General features: G+C 55.3%; 1 protein-coding gene across 1 annotated transcript in view; it reads right to left on the bottom strand.

Moving 5' to 3' along the window:
- CACNA1E (calcium voltage-gated channel subunit alpha1 E) overlaps positions 1-15,502 on the bottom strand; it is a 105,799-nt gene extending 90,297 nt beyond the window's left edge. Inside the window, exons 1-2 of the mRNA XM_086753971.1 lie at positions 15,084-15,502; positions 505-771 (exon numbers count right to left, since the gene is read on the bottom strand). Coding sequence (XP_086610097.1) covers positions 505-771; positions 15,084-15,502 — 686 coding nt within the window. The remainder of the gene's footprint in view (positions 1-504; positions 772-15,083) is intronic.
- Between the last annotated feature and the right edge of the window lie 604 nt (positions 15,503-16,106).

Raw genomic sequence — 16,106 nt, 5'->3', positions numbered from 1 at the left:
GGGCACGCGCCAGCGGGTGCAGCAGGGGACAAAGCCACCACCCAGCAGGGTCTGGAGATTCATGGGCTCCTGGGGGTCCGTCCCCAATGGGATGGGTGGAAAAACTCCAGTAAGATGTTGAGGCACAGAGGAAAGGCCATCATCCCCCCCACCCCAGCCACATGTGCGCAAGGCACCCTAAAACACGCAGGGTTAAACCAGGACAAGAGAAACCCCCCTTTGCCAGCATAGGGGGCTTCCAAATCCAAGCCTGAGGAAGGGCCAGGGGGGGCTCCCCGTGGGGCAAAGGGGCTCAGCTGCCCACCAGGCACCAAGCAGAGGGGAAGCAGCAACAGGGCAAGGAGAGCATCCCCGGGGGATGGGGCACCCCTCTCCGAACGCCAAAGGAGAGCAGAAGGCAGGCGCTTACCTGCCGGCTCAGTGCCACACGCACGTGTCCTGGGCGGCCACCGAGGCAAATCCGGGGAGCAAGGTGGGGGCTCGCAGGGGCAGCAGAAAGGATATGGCCAGTCGATGAGCTTCTTGGCGTATTTCCTGACTATGTTCTCTTCCCCAAAGAGAAAGAGCGATCTGTTGACGGTGAAGCAGTTCTGCCGGACGGGGATGGGGTTGTACAAAGCCATAGTCCGGGCTCTCTGCGCTTTGGTTTGCTTGAAGGCTCCCGGGGTCCCTCCCGAAGGAGCAGGAGGTCCTTGCCGGCTTCGGTTCTGGTCGGAACCTCCATCTCCGGAGCCCAGCCTGCCGGCCACCGCCTCCCCAAAGCGAGCCATCCTGGAAGAAAACACACAGGTGAGCCAAAGCAGCACCACCGAGGCAGCGGGGAGGGAAGAGAAGAGGGAGGGGGGGTTGCGGGGCGCAGTCCCAACCACAGCCCCCTCCTCCTTGCCGGGTGATGCTCAGCTCCATCCCTCCGAGGGAGCGGGGATCCGCGTGGGGAATAAGAGGAGGCAACGGCTTGGTAGGGTGGGCAACCAGCTGCCTCCGGCCCCCCAACCCCAAGAGCCACACGGGCAGCAGGGAGGGCAGGGAGCCCGGCTCGGGGGAGGCCGCAGCGGCTCGGTCCCTAAGCACCTTCCGCCACGACGCAAGGGGTTAAATCCAGCCACATCCTTCCCACCGCTCTGCCTGAAAGCCCAAACCAAGAGCCCCTTTTAACCCCCTCCCCTCCGCAGCAAGGTGAGCCCGGGGACTGCCTGCCAGCAGGGAAAAAGGGCTGGGATCCAAGTCCTTCCATCCGCCCCATCGCAAAGGAAGACTCGAATTTGGTACAGCACCCAGCACAGCGGAGGGGAGGCCGGAGAGGGGGGGAAACAGGTTGCAGCGTAGTCCAGCCTAGTTAGAGCCAAGTGTCCAACTCCCTCCTCCCGACTCCATCTTCAGCAGCCGGCGGGGGACCGGTCACCCATCCGATGGCTCCTGGGGGTCAGCGGGCAGGGATGGCGGGCAGAGCCCCTGAAGGATGCTCAGCCCTTCGCTGCCAGGGCGGGAGGCAGTCAAGGCGATGCTGTATTCCCCGCAAGAGTCAGGCCACGAAATTAAAGGCTGCCGCGCCTCTGCAGCTCGGGGACAGCTTTGCTTTAATGAAGTCAGTGGCAACACACGCACACAGAAGCGCGCACACACGCAACACGCCCGGCTCGCTCCCTCGCTCCATCCAGTGCATTCTTTTGGCAAGCACGGGCGCTGCTGCCGCAAAGGAAAAAAAAAGTCAGAGGCGAGGGGAGGGTCTGAAGGGAACAAAGGCAATGGGGGAGCCCCCACCCTGCAAGAAGTCCCCCTCCCCACCCCGGCTGCAGAGGGGTTTTCAGCACATGGTGTTCCTAGGTGAGTGACTAAATCGGTGGGCAAAGACTGGGGGCAAAGGTGGGGGGGGCTCTGCCTCCCCCCTGCCTGAAGGGGAGGCAAGAGGTTCATCCCATCTCAGCCCACACCAAGCATCTCTCCAGCCCCATGCACCATCTCCCCATCCTTAGGAAACTTTGGCGTTCCCGGTTCCCTGCAGGAGCCACCCGGATACCAGCGGCTGCCTGCTTCCTTGCATACAGACCACCCTCCATAGCACCCCCCACCTCGCTATTTTCTTTTGGATGCTCGAGGTTGGCCAGAAGAAGCAACAGCTCATGGGAGAGGTGTAAACAAGCCGCTCTGCAGCAGCTGTCATGGGAAAGAGGGCTGGCCCCAGGGCCAGTGCGGCACTGACCCCACTCCCCCCCGGCTACCCCACAGGCAGAGGGATCAGGGACTTGGCTGGTGCTGTGCCCTCACCTCCGCAGCCATATGGGTGCTGAGGTCCCCCTGAAACACGGGGCTGTCTGCCCGCCTGCCTTTGAGGGAACCCGCCCTGCCCTCTTGCACACACAAAGGACGTGCAGCTCCCCTAGGGCATCCCAAATATCCTCCCTACCCAACAGGCAGGGTACTGGCCTCCCCGCTGCCAGCTGTTCACATGCAGGATCACCCACCCCTCCCATTCAAGCCCACATCCAAAAGGGTCCCCAGGGCCTTTGGCGCTCACTACCTGCCCTTCCCACAGGAAGGGCACTCGCAACTCCAGCCAGCATCATGAGACACCCTGCATCCCCACGATGCTCTTCCCCCTGCATCCAACTCCAGCACCAGCAACCTGCTCTACAAACAGCTGCGGCTGCCCTGGCCCCCACATCTGCGGTGCAGCAGCCAGGAACACTCGAGGTAGCTCAGGAAAAAAAAAAAAAGGTTTTTTTTTTTTTTTAAAATCAAGCCCTTACTCACGTAAATTGTTAACTCGTTTGGGCAAGGGCTGCTCCCCTGGTACAACCTGGCAGCACCTCTCCACAGACTTCACCACCCTCCAGGCACTACCACGACCGAACGGCCACAGGGCTCGCTTTTTGGCCCAGGCTCTCACAGGTGTATTGCCAGGAGCCCTCAGGCTGCCTGAGTGAGGAAGAGGAAGGATCAGGCCCTCTGTAGCAAGATAACAGGCGAGTGTCTGCAAAAAAGGTTGTGGGATCATTTCCACAGCCTCAGTCAGACACAGAGCCCACCATGACGCCCATCTGCTGCACCTCTAATCAACCTTGCTCCTCCAATTAGCCTTATAACAGACTCAAGTGTCATTGGGGGTTTCAGCAAGCCCCCCAGCTCTGCCACCGCAGCACAGAGTGGAGCAGGTGTGAGCAGATCCCCCCAAAAAAAATGTTTTCCAGGCCCCTGGCTGGCTTTGGCATAAGCCAGATTGACCCTGGGCTTTCACTCCACTAACGATGGGCAGCAAGGAGGCCACGCCAGCTACCACCTAATTACAGTCCCTTCAATTCATTCCAGGCAAGAGGCTACTCTAAAACAAATCAATTACGATTTGTGGCTCATCCTCTTTGCCTCCTCCTCCTCCTCCCCACCACCAGCGCAGCACCAGGAGCGATACCACTCTTCCCACCTTTCAACCCCTTTAAGCCGCTGTTAATTAAGCCCAGGGCTGGCCCGATTGCAAGGGGCAGATCCTCAGCCCCGCAGAGCTCCTGCCTCTCCTCCGCAGCCCTCTCCAATCCCCCCAAATCTGCAGGGAAGCTTCCCCCCAGCCTCAACGCTCAGGCTCTGGCTGGTACCCGGAGGCCAAGGAGGATGAGGAAGGCTGGACCCAGACCTGCATCCCCTGCCCAGAGGCATCATGCCTGCCCCCACCGCTCAGTACAAGGGGCCAAGGAGGATGAAGGCAGTGTTCCTCCAGCCCCCTCGAAGCAGGGGTGCAGGCCTTACCTGGATACTTCCATGAGGGCGATCCCCTGCGCCTGAGGGTTCGCTCTCAGCTCTACTCTGTATTCGCTGCTGCAGAGTGGAGCACGGGATGACCCCACTGGGAGCCTCTCTCCTGCTCAGACAGTGCTAAAGGATGGGATATTTATGAGAAAGCAGCTCCTTAAGAGAAGATTGAAAGCAAAAAAAAAAAAAAAGTCTCCAGCTATGCCAAGAGATGGAGGCTCGCTTTCCCAGGATGTTTATTGCCGTTCTCGTCTTGACCCTCATCCCAGCACGCTGGGATCGGTGAGTCAGGGAGAAGCATGGCTGATGCCCGCATGATTCAACATGGCACAGAGATTCCAAGCCAGCTACGTGGGGTTAGTTGGGTTTTGGGTTGTTTTTTGTTTTGCTTTTTTCTTTTTTTTCTTTTTTTTTTTTTTTGTTGTTGTGAATGAAAGAAATCCAAGAAAACAGGGTAACAGCAGGTGCCGAGACAGGAAGGCGCTTGGGTTAGGCTGGGTTTTAGAGAGACAGATTAACTCCCCTCCTCACGCTGGTATTGCCATCCAAGCCTCCTCCTTGCTTTCCCCCCTCCCCGCAAGGCAGGGCATCACCGGAGCCACCGGGCCACCCCTTCCCGGGGGAGGACCAGGTCCCCTCCCCATCACCTCCGCCGCAGGGATGCTCCCGGGGCCGATTGGCCGGGGCTGCCACCGCTCCGGCATTGCCATCTAGCGGCCACTGTCCCCCCCATGCCAGCCTCCGACAGCAGGCAATGGGGCTCCCGGCTGCAGCCGAGCCCCCCGACTTTGCCTGCCCTTCCCCGGGGATGCTTCCCTGCATCCCTCCCGCGCACCTATCGCATCCCTTCGCGGGGCTCTCTCCTGCACAGCAATCCCAAATCTCCCACCTCTGCGTGGCTGGGTCCAGGGAATATCGTTAAGAGCATCCTCTGCCAAGCCCCGGGTCGCTCAGAAAGCCGGGGGACTGCTCCCCAGGGACAACATCACGCAGGGGACACTCCCTGACGCAGCCCAGGCAGGGTCTGGGGAGGGGACAGGCTCTGCTTTGGTGACTGATAGTCCCAGGAGCTCTGATGGGCTGTACTCATCTTGGAAAGTGGCTTTTGGCATCCTGATTTGATTTTGTTTCTTAAATAAGGTTTTAGCTATGCTGGGGGGGGGGTGGGGAATTAGGATCAAATGAGAATCATCTACCATGCTCTGGCCAAATTTCAAATTGGGACTGGGTAGCTGTGACTCAGAAGCATGTTTATAACCATGCAGGAATGGAAGGGTTTTTTTCCAGGAACAAATTCATTACCTGCCGGATTAGGAAGAGATGTTTTCCCCATTTGCAGAGAATTGCAAAAATGCCAAGCTTTTATTTCTTAAATAAAGTTTTAGCTATGCTGAGGGTTGGGCAGGGGGGAGCCTTGCCCAACTCTGTGCTCCCTACACCTGCCCGCCTCACCAGAACGTGCCTTCCTCAGCGCTAAAACCAGGGACAAGTGTTATCTTCTTGCAAAATTCCCTGGACACATCTCCAACACTGACCTGAAGGGCTGACTTCTCAGGGTCAGCACCGTAATTTATTCACCAAGAAATGAGACAGCCAGAAGACTAGTGAAAGCCAGCAAATTTCACGCTGAGCTAAAACCACGCATCCAAATTTAAGAAACTGCCACTGCTCCACCAAACTCCTGCCAGTCATTCGGCTGAAGCAGCCACACCAGGTGTCACACAGCAGCGGTGGCAGAAAAACTTGAGACTGCTTTAGGCTGGAAGCGCAATTTGCTGCACGCTACCATAAAACATACCGATAGTCACAAACACTGCCGGTTTTAATTACCGAGACCCATGAGTCCAACATCCAGTCTCAGCATCTTTAAAATCGATGGGATAGCAATCTTGTAAAGCGCTCTTTCCTAGGATGGAAGAACAGCCCCTGGAAATGGAGGTTTTGGTGGCTATGTCTTCACCCCAACAAGCTCTCACAAGCTGGAGCACAGGTGATGGAGGTGCTGAAGGAGCAGTGCCACAGCAGCTCTCCCCTCAGCCTTCCCCCCTGCAGACCCCTCCCAAGAGACTAGGTGCAGCACACCTTGCATTCCCACCCCAAAGACCCCTTTTCCTAACCTCTCCGCAAGCGCTTGCCTAAGAGAATCCAGCCCAGAGCATCTTTGGCCCCATTTTTTAAAACACCTGCTGGTTCTCAGCTGCCAAACAAAATGCAGCACCAACTCGAAGCAAAATGCCACACAAACATGAGTGTAGTTCCCAGCAGGTCCCACTCAAGGTTCCCAAACCCCCAACGTCCCACCACACCCCAGCAGGGCCCACCAGTCCCCGGCTTCTCTAAGAGGTGAGATGCCAGAGCTGATCACATGCATTAGCCACATTTTTTTCAGGGAGCTCTGGGCAGAGCCTGGACGAAAACCCATGAAGCACCATCCCTTCTCCTCCCCTCACCACATGCACACAGGTGTTGATCCATTGTGACATCCAGCCGCACAAGCAAAGGAGAGACACGCTAAAGGTGTCACCAGAGGCCAGGTGAGATGTCAGAACAGGGATCATCCGCTGCATATAATCTCCTGCTTATGCCCTCCCCAAGCACCCTTCAGCGTGGGCCAGGCATGCCAAGATGCCAGCATCACAGCCCCAGCACCAGGTCCTGCTCGGGTGGCCTGAGCCTTGGAGCTCACATTGCCCACAGTGCTCTGGGATCATGAGCACTCCAAGCTAAACTCCTCTCATAGCTCTTGGAGCCACCAGAAGTGCCCAAATGTGCCACGGAGCCTTGAAGTTGGGTGTTCCCCCATGCTGCGTCGCTGTGGGATCGGAGCAGCTCACACATCAGCGCTACTGATAAAATAGAAGGATGCTGCACCTTGAATCTAAGGGGGATTCAGCAACCGACCAGTCGTGGGCTGAAGGAGCTGGGAGAGGTTTAAAGGACAGCCAAGAAAGCTCCACACTCCCCCACCTCCCCAAGGATGGGGGAGTACCTTTGTACTCTCCAAAAAACCCGAGCCAATGCCAAGGGCCACCTTGCCAGTTGTGAATGTCGCCAAACAAGCGCAAGAGGTTTGCCAACAGTTCAGGCAGAGCTGGGAAAGACCCCGCCCCACCCAGACCACCACAGACGAGGGCCAGCATCACATTGCCCCGGTGCCAGCCGCAGTAATACCATGCAAGAGGGAAGCATCCCCCAGCCTACCGCTACTCGTTCTCCTAATTCCTACCAAAACGTCCCACACTGAGCATTTCTGACGACCGCAGTGCTCCTTGGGCTAGCTCTCTCTGCCGTAGGCTGGGAGGCTTCACGACTCAGCTGAAGAGGCCTGAAATAATCGCCCGTTAATAAATTGCCTGGAGTGCCCTGCTGCTTTATTTAGCCTTATGAGTCGGGCTCCAATTAACATTCACAGCCGCATCTCTGCTGCTCCGGGCAGGCGCGCAGCAATCCCACCTCCTGAAGAACAGCTGTCCTCCTGCCCCTGCTTTTCCACCAGATTAAAGTGAATTTCCATCCCTGCTTCCAACCCCCAAATCCCTCTGCACAACCTCTCCCCTCAGCCGAGCCACAGAGCATCCCAGTCCTGCACTAACCAAGCTGGCAGCAGGTGAGATATAACCTCTCCATCTCCTCTGTCCCAGGCAGGTCCAGTTTTGAGCATCACCACTTCCAGAGAGGCTGACTCAAGAGGATCCAAGGGAGGGGGAAAAAAAAGAAAGAAGAAAAAAAAAAAAAGGAGAAGGACCAGGACTGGGCAGCACAGGGAACAGGAGATCAAGGGCAAGAAGGAGGGGAGGAGCACAGACTTGGGAGAATGTTCCCCTTCTTGCCACCAAAACCCTCGCAAGCACGGGGCTCGAGGAGCAGATCCTGCCATAGCCAAACACCGAGCTGCCAAGCTTCACATGTGCACGGGAACAAGGAGACTGAGCTCAGAAGAGACATCCCCAGGCCAGCTGTAGACAGTCAACAGGAGAAAGCTTATTTTTTCTAGGCTACCAAAGGGTTGGAGAGGGATTTTTAGAAGCATTTTTCTACCCTTTACACTATCCAAAGCAAAAGAAAGCCCACACTTTCTCCATCAGCATCCTCACAATCCCTTTGGCACAGCAGCGGTAGCTCCTGCCAAAGCCAGTGGGAGATCTTCTCTTTCAGTCTCCTTCGCCCCCACAAAAGGCAGGTCCATGCCCGAGGACCATCCCGTGCTTTCTCTGATCCTCTGCCTGCTCTGCAAGGCTCGAGCCAGACAAACACAGCAACCACAGTACTGGCAAGCAGGATGACAGAGGAGCCTCCTCCCTTTGGGCTGCAAATATCCTGGCCATAAAAAGAAAGCTGGACTAGAAACTCACCATCATCTCCATCCCCAATCTCGTGAAGCCAAACTCACAGGCTCAGTTTTCTCAGAAGCAACCTGCTAGCAAACAAGGCGGCTTCAGTAAAATTACATTGTCAGGACAAGAGCCAGGAGAAGATGGAGCTGTTGAATTTTCCCGGCAAGCCTGAACTTAGGCTGAGCAGCTGATGCTTAAGGCAGCTAGAGAAGCCCCATCCCTGGCACACAGCCAGGAAGGAGATGCTTCTTCCATCTTCCAAAACCTGTGAAAGAGAAAAGGCCAAAGAGCAAAACCCTCTCTCTGAAAGCTACTCAGTGCTGGGAGGTGCGAAAAAACTGTCCCCCTTGCCGCAGCGACAGGCAGTCATCAGCTCGACAGCCTCTGCGAAGGCAAACACCCTCGCCCATCCCCAGGAAAGCACGGCTGAGCATGATTCCTCAATGGGAAAAAGTTAATTGAAGAATTTTTAGGCTTATTTCCACTCAAGCAAACACATGGAGAGGACAGTTACAGCACATTAGCTACTGTTTTACCATCTCATGAGCTGCAGCAGGGAAGAAAGAAAGAAAGGAAAAAAAAAAAAAAAAAAAGACTTGTGTTTGTGTCAGAGCTTGCAAAGACAACGTGTGTTTCATGACAGCATCATCCACCACAGCAGCGTGCCCCAGGCTGGCAGGAGAGCTGCTTCCTGCCAAGCAACCCTCACGCAGCGGGCTAGCATCAGGAGTGAAAGATGAGCCACACCAGCAGCTCTTTTGGGTGGGTTTTGGGAAGGACAATTCCACAGTGATGTCCTTCGGCACCATGGTCCCCCGTGGCTGGGACCACAGCTACCCCCACGCACAAACGCAGCAAACACCTTGGGAAATAGAGAGGAGCAACTTGCAAGTGCTGAAGGAAAGGCCATAACCCTTCAGAGGCAGCTGAACTGAGATCATGTCCCACACGTACACGGACTAGAAGCTTCACCATCGACTGCATCCGATCGTGCATGGTCAGGTGGAAATGCCATTTCCACAGTACAGGTAAGTCTGCAAGGAGCAAGTTTCTCTGGGGACAGGTTGTGCACCAACCCCCACAGCTGGGTTTTAATGAGACTTTCAAAAACCTTACCCAAGTTTGAAAACTATGTGGTTTGAAATGAAGAAAATGCCATTTTGGGAGTGCGCAACAAGAAGTCATCTATGGTTTAAAGTGTAAAACGTGTTCAAGATGTTTTAAAATGTAAAACACAGTTAAATTAAAAGTTATAATCTGACAGGGCTGGATAGCTCCTGAGGTGCCCTCCACCCTAAATTATCTTATTACCCTTAAACATACATGGGGGAGGAGTGGAGATGTACTACATCGTAGAAACAGCGACGAGAAAGTGATGTGAACCATACACACTTGAGAGGCTGGAAAGCACCTCTCTCACAAACATCTCCTGGCCAGACAGCCCCCCTTCACAAAGGGACAAGGTGGGGGCTGCCTGGGAGAGGGGAACGGGTTGGATTATTCCTGGGGAGGGAAAGGACGAAGGTATTGAACACCAGAGGTTTTGTTGCACGCATGCTGCACTGAACCGTGCTCGCAGAGCTCAGCACAGGAGGAAGATGCAAAACCAAGACTGGTGAAGCAGAGGGTTCTGCTGCCATCCAGAGGGGCTTTGACAGCCTGGAGAAAGAGGTAGAGGAACAGCATGCAGCTCAGCTGAGGAAAACGCTAAGCCCTGCGCTTGGGCAGGAACAAACCTGGCGCAGGCTGGCTGGGAAGCAGCTTGGCAGAGAAAACCCTGAGGGACCCAGTGGGCACCACGTCCATCATGAGCCAGCAGCGCCCTGCATTAGGCAAAGTGTTGTCAGCAGGGCGAGGAGATGACCTGCAGAGACACATCCAGAGCGCTACGCCCAGTGCCGGGCTCGCCAGGACAGGAGAGACGTGGACTTACCAGAGCAACCCCAGCAAAGGTGACTGAAGGAGTAGAGCATCCACCCGATGCAGAGAGGCTGGGAGAGCTGGGGCTGCTCAACCCGACTGGAAAAGGCTCAGAGCAGATCTTCGCAACGTGTATCAATACCTGATGGTGGGGAGTAAAGGTAGGGCCCCTTGTCCAGTCATGTGTGGCACCCAATAACCAGACACAAGGCAATTGGCATGAACCTCAATAAAATAAACTATTTATACATAGGAGTAAATTTTTTGACTGTGAGGGGGACTGAGTATTTAGGACAGGCTGCCCAGAGAGGCGGTGGAGTCTTCAACCCCGGAGATACTCAAAACTCAACCAGACATGGTCCTCGGCAGCCTGCTGTAGCTGACCCTGCTTGAGTTTCCTTCCCATCTCACCGCCTCCCAGCAATTCTGCTTCTGAGCTACGGCCAGCCACAGGCCAAGGGGGGAAGCTCTCTCCAAAAGTTGGTTCCTGGGAAGCACAAGCAGTCCCAGTACGGCTTTGAATGCAGCTCTGAGATGTGCTAAAAAAGCTTCCCGGCACCCACAGCTGCGACTCCAGGGAGGGAAGCAGGAACAAGATGTGCCAGGATGCAGTGATAAAACGCAAGGCAGCGGCTCCTGAACGGAGGCATCCGCCAAGATCCGCCTCATCCTCCACGCTCAGCAACCAGCTCCTAAAGAGCCCAGCTCGCTGAAAGAGTGGCCTCAGCCATGTGGGAAGGCTGGGACCGACCACAAATGCCCACCCTCCCGGCAACCCTTTGCAAAGTCACCTAAATTAACTCAGAAAGGAAATAATTCTTCCTCCAGGGTGTGCCAGAAACCTGGACTTTGAGGCAATTCAGGGAAAGATGCTGCTATTTCCATGCTGTTGACGGGACATTCAGCAGAACTCGAGTTCATCCTGGGTCAGAAAAAAAAAATCTCCTCCCCATGTGTCAAAACCTCGTCTGCACTAAAGGAAAGGGAGGAGAGCACCAAACACTGGTGCCGGAGCCGAGACCAGGCAGGGATGCTGAGGCACCTGCTCCCTTCCCCAGCAGCACCCACCAGGAAGCGAGGGCTGCTGCTTCACAGGTCCCTCCCAACACTGACACTGCGGCCAAGAGCCAGTGCCCTCTCCATCACTGCCGCCAATCAAACCCAGATGGTGCGACGCGCTGGGGAATACGCTGGGAAGCGGCAATGGAGCTGGCAGCCCAGTGCACGCCAAGTGAGGGCTTTTGTCTCATTCGGCACCAAGGAGAAAAAAAAAAAAAAAAAGGATTAAAAAAGTCAGCTTCATTTGTAATCTGGGATGCAGAGTGTGCACATAACGAGACAGACTGCCAAGTCATAAAGAGCCACTGAGATCTGTTAGCAACACCCTGCGGGTTTTCAGTTTCTTCTGTTCTCTTCTTCCAATAAAGCCGCGTGAAGGCAGAGCTGCAGTAACATTACGCTCCAGCCCAAAAGGCTCCCCACGGTCTGTGTTGCAGGTACGGATCTGAGTGAGCAGCAGAAAGCTCTCCTGTCCTGCTTCTCCACAGACCACAGGCTCCAGGGATCTCACCGTGGATCATACCATGCAAGGGAGACGTAGCAAACGCCTAACACCAAAGCCATTAACTCTAAGATGCTACAAGGCAGGAGATCGCTTTTAACAACCATATCCTTTGGGAGCACTGCCCTGTACTGTGGGCAGAGCACATCGCTTCCCGCAGGACACTGAAACCTGCCACCCATCACCCAGGTACTCCAACTCCCAATTACAGCATCCCACCTCCACACTGTACAAAGACCCAGCTGTTTCCCCTCCGGTCTCCTCTGCTCCTGCATTCCCTGCCCAACATCTGGGAATCAGGCTTTTCCATGCATCCTTGCTGTAGACATCACTCCAAAATGAGGGCTCAGCTTGCGTTCCCCAAATCGCACAAGCTAAACGCAAATACCCATGCGCATGTGGTTTTAAGCCATGCAAGGTGGGTTTGGGTCCTGTCTGCTGCAAACTCAGCCTGAGGCTTTTCTGGGATGCTCCTGGGTGGCTCTGCCTGTCCTTACCATCAGCTAAGGAAGCAGCTGCTCAGCCTGGAGAAGCAACAGGAGATTCCCCGGTTGCTTATTTTGACAAGGAGCTTTTCTTTTGAACTCTCTCTCAGCCAGGCATAGTCCAAACAATGCTGCCACGTATACCTGGCAAAGACACTGGTGATGCAACAACAACCACTCCACGTAGCTGCAGCAGGCCAAGCCTTGCCGAAGCGCAGCAGATATCTCCATCCTCAGCCCTAACACATGAACAGTGGGAAGGAAGGCAGGGCATCAGGGTGGGACACTGGAAAATGGGTTTTAGTGTCCACCTTGTGCTTAAGTCCCCTACACAAGAACAAGGCAGGCAGGCACACGCACCCTCCACCATAAAGCTAAGCACACTTGAACAGTGCATGGCAGATGGTGCTGCAAGTCAGCCATCCCCCAGGGTCTGCCACAGCTCAAAACCGAGAAAAAAAACCACCTCATGTTCCACCTAATGCCCGTCAGGACACTGGGGCTGCAGAAGACCACCCGCACCGATGGCTGAGCTCTGTGGTCGGCAGGGCTCACCAGGAGAACCAGCACCAGATCTCCCAGGTGAAAGTCTCAAGGGCAATTCAACCCATGCCCACCTGCGAGATGAGCCCTTCCGAAAATTAAATCATAGGGAAATCACATTACTACTAATAAAATCAAAGATAAGGTAATTAATTTGTTTTTCCTCCCCCACATGCTATCTGTGGGGGATTACTGGCCCTGCACACCAGCTGGTACTTTGGGAAAGTTTTTGGGGAAACACAACAGTTCTATGTCTCTGATGTTAAAGCAGGAGCCTCTGGAATGTGGTTTTTATAGGCTGAAGGGGTATCAAGGCAGCTAACTCCGGGAGAGGCCCAGCCCGCCATGCCGAGATCGCTGGCTCCCCGGAAAGGGACTTGGCCAGGATGGGCAGCGGGGGTCTCTGGTCCTTTGTGGGACACGAGGTCTGTGAAGCCTAAGCCCAGAGCTCAGCAACCCCTCAGCACCAAGAGCTTCTGCAGTGCCAACATCTCCATCTCCTGTGGGCCATGGACCTGGGCATCTGCAAAGAGAGCGCCCCACGGCCAGACGCCAGACCCTGGTGAAGGGAGAAGAGCCCATCCCAAATCTCAGAGACACCTGCCTTGGACATGACTTCCCATGCACACCCATAAAGCATTGTAAAGTGGGCTGAAATGCCAAAACTAAGCATCCAGGAGCTAGGAGATGCAAAGATTGGACCCCATCAGCCTGGGGAAACACTCAAACAGTGAGAGGTTGGGATGGCAGCCGCCTGCCTATTCCCACTGTGTTAGAGACAGAAATATTGGGCTTTGTGTTTGAGTTACTGCTAGATGGAGAAGCCAGCGGCAGCAAAAGGGGCACATCCCACACAGTACGAGTGGGAACGGCTCCGGCTTCATCTCCACACCACAAAATAGAGCCATCCAGGCAGTTAATTAACAAGCAGCCGCTCTAGGAACTCGCTCTGCCAGCCGACAATTAACGAGGCCATCCCTCTGCTTCCTGCCCAGCCATGATTTATTCATCTGGCATCCCCGGTGGGTCACGAAAGATAACAAGGCACCGAGCGCTTGCCGAGCCCATATGTCAATTTATTTCCCCCGCGTGAGGCTTCTCGAGTCACCGGCCAGGAGGTTCCCTAGGAGCAAAGGGATGAGCACGGAGCGCAAAGGGTTGGGGAGAGCCCGCCTCGCTGATGGGCTGCCCTCCAAAAAAAAAAAAAAAAAAAGGCAGGCGCAGCCTCAGCACTATCAAATTTTATCATGCGAAGCATCCCACAGAAATCTCACGTACTTCAAACCAGCGGAGCACTGACCTGGATGTCATTGAAACACGCTACACCTAATTAATACAGGGGCTCTCATCTCTTTCACTGCCCTGGTTTTATAATATATTGATCATTGCCCCAAATAAAGTGCCCAAGGCAGGGAGCTGCTCCGGAGCAGCAGGATGTTCCGGAGGTAAATTCCCAGGCAGTTTTGCTGAACAGACACAAGGGGGGGAACCTTGCAATTGAAATGCAGCTTGTGCAGCGAATGCTGGGCGAGGGAGAAGAGCACAGGACCTGGAGCTGGGTTTCGTTTGCAGCACCAAAGCAAACTATAGGAAGAAATTAAAGGAAAAGAAGTAAAATAGAGGTCCTATCTCTGCCAAGCACTTCTCCTCCATTCTCCCAGGTTCATTAATGTCTCCAGCTTGCTCTGATTCAGGGGGACTTTGTCACTTGTTAGGAATAAATACAAATCCCCCTGCAGCGGGGCTCAAGCCACAGTCAAAGCAGAAGGCAATGACCCCGAACACATCTGAAAGCCCCACTGCAGCCAGAATAAACTCCATCCCAGCCAGTCCTCGGAGACAGAAGACTTCCAAGATCCCTTTTGCCAGGCTCTCCATCCCACTAACCGCTCCAGGATGATCCACAGTGGCTCTTTTGCACCGTTCCCATCAGATACCGCACGTTCCAGCCCTGATCATTTCAGCTGAAAAGCTCACCTCCCGCAAGCGGCACACCAGTATTTCTCTCCATCTCTCACACGCACCCCGTCAGAAAAAAATACCGTGGTCCACACAGGTCAGACCAGCCCAAGCTCTGTGGGACAAGTCAAGCCCCAGGGCATGGCACCAGGGTGCTGGTGGGGAGCACGGGGTCCCAGCTGCTGGAGGCAGGACCATGCATCCCATCGGTTTTTGGAGCAAGAGGGAGAGGAAAGGACCCTGCTTTGGCAGGATGAGGGGGAAAAAAAAATAAAAAAAGAAAGAAAACCACAAAATATCGCATTCCCTCTGTGTCAGTTTGTTCCTTGCCTTTAAAAATCCCCACTGGAACACAAAGGCGATGGGGAAAAGCAGCCCAGCTCAGAAGCGCCAGGAGATTGGGCATAGCTGGTGCTGGCTGCTCCCTGGGGGTGACAGCAACATGACAGCCCTCAGCCCTCCCCCCAGCCCCACAGAGGACGAGGAACGCTCCCACTCCCCCCGGCTGCCCACCTGGGCTGGGGGCTCGCTGGTACTTACTCCCACTCCTTCCTCCGCGCCTGTGGCGTGCTCTGCATCTTATGCGCCTCGTGCGCCTTGATGATGTCCCTCTGCTCGATCAGCCCTCCCCGCCGGCGCTTGATCACATCTGGGCTCACGGGGACGTACTGGCCAAGCCCCAAATCGAAGGTGCTGCCTGTGTCCGTGCCAGCGTCAGCGTCCCGAGAGCGGGGCTCGTAGAGAGCATCGAAGCTGGCGGCGCGCGAGACCAGGGCCTCGGCCGGGCTCTCGGGTTCCAGCAGGTTGCAGGACTGGGTGGTTTGCATCAGGCCCAGCCGGTGCTTGCGCCATGTCTCCTCCTCGGGCAGGGCCAGAATGTAGCGGGGGGAGGCAGGATCCAGCTCATTCCCTCTACCCGGCGCCGGGGCACTGATGGAGCACGCGCCGAATCCCAGCATCTTTGGTGCTGTTGTAGCTCATCACTCTGGAGGGGCACAAGACACAGAGGGGAGGCTCACGGGTTTGCTCTATTTGCCTCCCAGTCCCCTCCCTTCCTCCCACATCAGCTGGAAGTCCCCTTTCTCCTGCGTTTGTTGGGCTAGACCCTCTCAAACCAGGCACAAGGCGCACAACACTGGACCCCTAAGTGGAGTAGCACCTCCTGCCCTACTGCTTTCCTCCTCCTTCCCAATCTGGGCACCCCTGCACCTCTCAAACCTGCAGCCAGCCCTCCCTGGGAAGCACGCTGCCTTCCAGGTGGGCACAGCACCAGAGCATCCCCGGCCAGAGCATCCATGCCCACTCTCCAGCCCCGCACTCCCAGGATGAGGGCCAGGCAACCTGGCAGAGACAGGCTTAGGAGGCTGGATTTGGAAATATCAGTGTGGCTTTGATTTGGAAGCTGCACATCAGAGTAAAAGGTGCAGGAACGCTGCCAGAAACACCATGCTGAGCAACGCTCCTTGGCTAAGCAAAATAGAGGATGCTCTATGGACAGGAGATGCTCGTGTCTGAGAATACACACAAAGACTTATTGTAGTGAAATGCTTTATTCTCATGTTG

Source organism: Chlamydotis macqueenii, chromosome 8 (genome assembly GCF_036417535.1).
Source record: "Chlamydotis macqueenii isolate bChlMac1 chromosome 8, bChlMac1.mat, whole genome shotgun sequence".
In the NCBI taxonomy this organism is placed as follows: Eukaryota; Metazoa; Chordata; class Aves; order Otidiformes; family Otididae; genus Chlamydotis; species Chlamydotis macqueenii.
Note: the sequence above shows the minus strand (reverse complement) of the source record. Positions and strands in the feature narration are given on the sequence as shown.